The sequence below is a fragment of the Cyprinodon variegatus genome, unplaced genomic scaffold (assembly GCF_000732505.1).
Source record: "Cyprinodon variegatus isolate N-32 unplaced genomic scaffold, C_variegatus-1.0 Scaffold721, whole genome shotgun sequence".
Classification (NCBI taxonomy): domain Eukaryota; kingdom Metazoa; phylum Chordata; class Actinopteri; order Cyprinodontiformes; family Cyprinodontidae; genus Cyprinodon; species Cyprinodon variegatus.
The window spans coordinates 125346-131430 of record NW_015151174.1 but is presented as its reverse complement, the minus strand read 5'-3'; the positions used below and the strand labels follow the sequence as shown (position 1 = coordinate 131430).

Here is a 6085-nt window from a genome sequence, read left to right as displayed (position 1 = left end):
GTAAACAAAATGACAAATAAATCTGTCATAAGAAGCCATGCTTTTCTGCGTAAGTAAGGTACAAATGTAAGAGGGCATTAATCCAAGAAGGGCCTTGTAAATAAAAGTGTACCAATGACACTGCCTTCTCATAGAGAGGGAAGGCCATCCCACCTGAGAGTACAAATCACAGTGACGTGTCATGGCTCCACAGTCTGTGATGAACCTTAATGAAGCATGGCAAACAGAATCCAACATTTGAAGACATGAAGTAGCATTCTTATAAAAAAAAAAAGAAAAAAAAAGTCTAAAATAAAATTTTTTTAGGCTTTTTAGTATTAGGTTTGATCAAAGCATTTACTTAATGTAGGTCCATATCAAAAATCTGAATATAATCTTAATACATTACAATTATATTTATCTAAACCAGGTTTTTACTAAACAGAATCACATAATACATTTGAAGTTATACATCAATTTTGATGCTTAGTTTTACTGCCCAGTTAGAAATAAATTATAAGGGATACTACACAGAACAGGAGAGAATTGCTGAATTGAAAGCATTCCATCTGGCAATCTCTGGTAAGCTATATCAAAGTATATGAATGGAAACTTGAAGTAAGGAAAAAGGTGGTAGAGATGGGTCCTCACTTCCCCTCTCGACTCTGGAACCTTGAATTCCAAGTGAAAAGAAAAACGTACTTTTAAAAAGAGCTCCTTCGATAAATGAGCAAGACCAGTCCTTTTTCTTCTTAGCCCAGGTAGCACACTACTGACCCTTTCTAGATATAAGGACAGGTTTAACAAAAGGACTGTGACAGCTGTAGCCCATCACCTGGATACAGCTCAGACTCCTGCTGCAGTTCGCATCCTGCAAAATTCCTCCAAACTTCAGAATTCCCTTACAAGGCAACAGTTTTTAATTACTTGTGTACCTTCATCTGCCACAACTTTTTTCCCTCCTTTCAACTTTCCCTTAATATTAACCTTTGTTTTATTGTTTACTTTTATTGTAAAGTGTTTATCATCTTAAAGGTTTCCAAATAATACATCCATCCATCTTCTATCACGCTTTATCCCAAGCGAGGTTACGAGGGGTGCTGGTGCCTATCTCCATCGAGAGGCAGGGTTCACCCTGGACAGGTTGTCAGTCCATCGCAATCCAAAGAATTCAGTTTTTGGTTTAGATTTTTTATAATCTATATTTTAAAAAAAAAACACAGAAATAATGCTTTATATGATTATGTACATGTTTTAATAAAATTAAACTTGGCAATATTCTAAATCAGAAGCAACAAGGCAGAAATCAGATTTTGACAGAGCAGAATTGGCCAGTTATTAATTACCATATGAATATACTTTATCTACATTTTATTTTTTTAACTCATACCTCTAAATTCATCCAAAAGCTACCGTTTAGGGAATGCAAAAATTTCCTTCCAGTTGGTTGCATCACAAATATTATTTAAAAGGTTTTTGACACAAAGATTTGATATTGATTTTTGTGTTTTGATTCACCTCATACAGAAATCCAGAGCATTTATTGTAACTTTTTTATCCTATTGAGTTAAATACCAAAATATGATGTATTATTTTGTTATATTTAACCCCAATATGCAGCATAAAACCCACTAGTTTAGATGTATAGCACTTAATGCAAGCTGCAAAATCTCAGTTATATGCAAAGAGCCACTGTCAGAAATTGGAATATTAACTCAAAGCTGCATAATAAACATCTATAGCTGTTTTTTTTTTTTTTTGCAAGTGAAAAACGTATGAAAATTAGTAAGAAAACCTGGGAAGCATTAAAGAAATCGGTTGTACATTTAGGAATATTGCCTGTTTTAATGTGGCAACATTCAGGTAATTATATATTTTTTGAATAAAAACTTGCATCTAAGGGAGGCCGTAGTATAAAAAAATAAATAAATAAAACATGAAAATCTAAATATTTCACAAATCTGTGGAACTCCAACAGTTAACAAGTTTTATGATACCCACTCTATAATCAATTAACTATGTCTGAGTTTCGGTAGAGACAATAAAACATGTTCAGCAAATGGATCTTTATTTATATTCAGAGGTGAGGACATTTCTGTGGGGAAAGGTGCAATTACCCCCTTTCTGGCTTCCATGTTTAAATGACATTCTCAGTAATACAAGGGAAACCATAACAGAAGACAAGGAGCAAAAATGTATAATGTGAAACAAAGGGTATAACAATTAAATACTTAACAAAAAAAGGAAGAAACTAAACAGTTTCATGTTTTCACCACTTTTTTTTTCTTGTAACTTTAACAATCCAAAAAGTTTGCAGCCATGAGCAGTTCCAGAGCAATCTCAGGAGCGATGGGGAACTCGGGGATTTCTGTGGAGCTGTTGGTATAACGGACCTTGTAGGTAAAATACATGCAGACCTTGGAAAGGACGTGAGATGGGATCTCCCGGAAGTTCACCTCATTGGTTTCGTTCTCTGCAAACTGACCTGCAAGTTAAAAAAAAAAAAAAGAAACAAAAAAAAAATGATTGAAAAACTTTTGAAAAAACTATTTTGGCCTAATGCATGTGAGCCAACTCCTTCTGGATGTCAGATAGCTGTGGACAGATGTGTGTGAGGGGTTAAACGCTGTAGGCTGCTAATGTGTGTGAACAAAGCTGACGTGACAAAACCTCAGTTAAAGTCAATCAGGTTTGAAATTAGAAGCCGCATCTGGACACAGGTAGTTTGACCTGATTGACAACTCCACTGGTATTTTTTGACACCAAACTCTTTAGGGGTCACTGAGACTCCCTGAGCCCCTGCTAGGTAGATTTACTGTCTCACTAATGGGTACTTTATGGTTTATATTTTCCATTTTGTTGTTGGGAAAGACTATTTATATCCTACCTAACTAAAATAAGTCAGAAATATTCAAAGTAAACAAGAAGACAATTATCTCCACTAAGTTCTAGTTTCGCACAGATTCTTGAAAGATGGAGTGAAAGTCTGAGCTTAATGAAAAGGTTCTGGCATCACTGCTGGTTTCTAGAGAATATGGCAGTTCACGGACAAGGAATCTCAGGATAAAGGATTCTGCGGATCTTCCCCTTCGGAGAGCCTCCAATATATAAGGAACCAATGTCTGTGGATATAATCCTGCTGTGTGGAGTGTCTTCACAGTGAGCCCCTCCGATCACAAATCACAAAAATCCAATATGTTGGATTTTTTCACCGAGCCAAGCGCATTTCAATAAAATGCTAGAGTTTGGAATTCTGAACTTTTGTAGCTAAGTGCTGTGCGACAATAAATCAGAGACACAGATCTGGGAGATCGGTGAGAGACGCTGCAACCAAGCCGTGATCTCTTCTCTTCCATAAATTTATTGGAAAATAGCACAAATATACATAAAGGGGGTAACACTCCACAAGGTTTACATAAAAAAGACAGCTGGAATTTTTTTGTGCACTAAAAAAAAAAAAAAAAAGGAAGTGGAAGTGCTGATTGCTCCACCAAAAAAAATTTGATTTTGTTGCTATATTTAACGACTCTTCAGACTACTGACAAATTGTGCATCTTTTTCATGCGTTTTAAGGAGATTCTGGTGAGAACGCATGACAGCACTGACATCCCTGGGTTTACTGTCTTCAAGGGCAGTAGGTGCGCAAGACTCTCTTTTCCCACTGAAAATGGGTCACACATATGCAAAGCTTCTACTGATCTCTGCTGAGTTGAAAAAACAGGATGTAAATTTTAGCCTCATTTTTTTTTTTTTTTTTTTACTGAATCCTGAGTGAAATCCAATTTTCTGTGGTGCGATGTGTTTGCTGTCACCTAGGGCTGGGTAAAGAAAAAAAAACCATGTAATGAATTTTGAATCGATTCTTTTACATTTTTGAAAAATCGATGTCTAGGGAATGAGATCGATTAGTTTTATAGTGACGTGCGTGATGTTGACATTCAAATGAGCAGAAAAGATGCACTCAAAATACTTTAAGCCAGAAAGCTGCAAATATAGCTAATAGGTTGACTGAAGACATTAACAATTGGGGACTGACCAGCAAACACTCTGTAGTTGTTACAGATAATGCTTCCAAATATGGTTTGTGCATAGAAGATAATGCAGCTCATGCACGTCTGCTGTGTCCCCGCTGTGTCATGTCTGCTTAATCGAGTGAGGCCTTTTCACTTTTCACAAAAAAGTTTGCACTTTTGAGAAAGTTTTGTTCACATCTCAAGTTTAAACTGTCCAAATTAACAAGTTTGCACTTTGTGTTTAATATGACAGGAAAAATAAAATACATAAGTGTTTCGAAACACAGTTGAACCACTTTCTTTCTTGTAAAAACAGTATCAAAATTAATTGATTTAGAACTGTATGAATCAAAATCAAATCGATTCAGGACTTTGGCGAAAATACCCAGCCCTACTGTCACCACACATACACACAATGTAAGAGAAAATCTCTTATCGACAATTTTCCATCTTTACGTGTGCCGTCTCTTGGGCTTTGAAAATCATCCAGCTATTTTAAAATCCTGCTGTGTAAAGCAGTCTTAATACAGAGGTTCTAAACTTGAAAACATAACGGTGAGTCTGCATTCAGCGAGTGGTTCTGCCATAATTTCATAAACTAACCCAGAAACCCCTCTCAAAGTTAAAGGGGAACACCGTTTTTTTTTTACATTGGGCCCTTGATTTTATGTTATATCATGTTCTACTTACCCATATTAGTTTTGTGTCATTTGGAGCTGTTCTGAAGATATTTGGTTTTGTTATATCCAAGTAACGTCTTCCTATGGGCAACGACTTGAAGGCACTAACTAAACTGTTTATAATTTATTCTTTATGGTACGCCAGCATTCATAACATGAATAACATTCATGAAATGTCTAATTTTGTGCTAATTAGTGTCCAATGAATTCCCAGAACACCAAATTCTTAAATGTAGGCAACAGAACCTATATCAAAAAGCTTCTTAGTTAGCCAAACACGTTTCTTTTTCTCAAAATATTTAATTTATTTTTCAAGCTCTATGCTATTAATTTGAAGAATAACTAAATTGACTTAATATATAATAATAACCTTAGTCCTCACCTGGCCCACTTAACATAGCTTTGATGGTTCCAGATGTCAAGGCATGTTCTCTTTTCACAATAAACTCATGGCCATCTGAGGAGATGAGTTTCACATACATGGCATCTGGCCCTTCACAGCCACCGTAGGTTCTCTCCTCACCATCTGTCAGGTCAATACATAAAGACAATATCATACAAATGCAGATTTCACAGAGAAAAATGTTAAAACAATGCAAAGCTTCGCTCTGTAGTTTAGTTTTTCAGTTAACAAATGAAAAAAAAAATTGCCTGCAAATCAATTTCATGAACTGATCTAAGCGCTTTTACAAAGAAAATATGAATGTGTAAAAAATCTTACCCATTGTGTTCCGGGATTTCTGTTAATCCTAATGCATAGAACGGGAAAATAAAGGATATTATTTATCTTGCTTCAAAGTTGAGCTGAAAAAATATAGCAAACAGGATAATACATCATTAAGCTAACATGTAAAGCTATTAAATGAAGAGTATGGTCATTTTAGCCTTTGGATTTATTGGGAGGTGATTTTTGACAGTCACTGTGAGACGTCAACTTCAGCAAAACACAAAATAGTCAGATAAATGAGAAGAAATTCTCTAGTTTATAAACTATTATTTATGATACTAAAATATACTCGACTTATTTTCAAATACTCCAATCATATCAACTACTGTTTGATTGTTTCACAATGTTTTAAAATGAGTTAGCGCTAGCTGTGCTAGCTTTAGAAGCTAACCTATTTCTAAAAGTCAAATCATCTTCATAATAATAATTGATTTCTATGTAAACCACAGCCTGAACATTTAGCATTAAAGGTGAAAGGATTAACGGACATCAAACCGAGACATAACATAGTTCTTACCGTCGTGTGGATAACTGAGCGACGGAGATTAAATTTCAGCTAACGTTAGCCACCAAATGTTTTCACCCGGAACAACTTTGTTGGTAAGAGGTCCGCAGAAAATGTGTTCCGTGTTGAAATTTTTACCTACCATGTAACTTCATGGTACATGGTACAAGGTATGTATATA

General features: G+C 35.3%; 1 protein-coding gene across 2 annotated transcripts; it reads right to left on the bottom strand.

Annotated features, from left to right (window-relative positions):
* Positions 1-2030: 2030 nt before the first annotated feature.
* On the bottom strand, positions 2031-6030 carry tceb1 (transcription elongation factor B (SIII), polypeptide 1 (15kDa, elongin C)). Of its 2 annotated transcripts, none has more exons than XM_015395037.1 (4): positions 5917-6030; positions 5394-5421; positions 5055-5198; positions 2031-2464 (listed from the first exon to the last, which is right to left on the bottom strand). In XM_015395037.1, exons 2-4 carry the CDS (start codon positions 5395-5397, stop codon positions 2274-2276), a joined length of 339 nt encoding a protein of 112 aa, XP_015250523.1. In that variant the 5' UTR covers positions 5398-5421; positions 5917-6030; the 3' UTR covers positions 2031-2273. The 2 variants fall into 2 exon arrangements, with proteins under 2 accessions (XP_015250523.1, XP_015250524.1); XM_015395038.1 differs by having other exon boundaries at positions 5394-5476; positions 5917-5987.
* Positions 6031-6085: the final 55 nt, after the last annotated feature.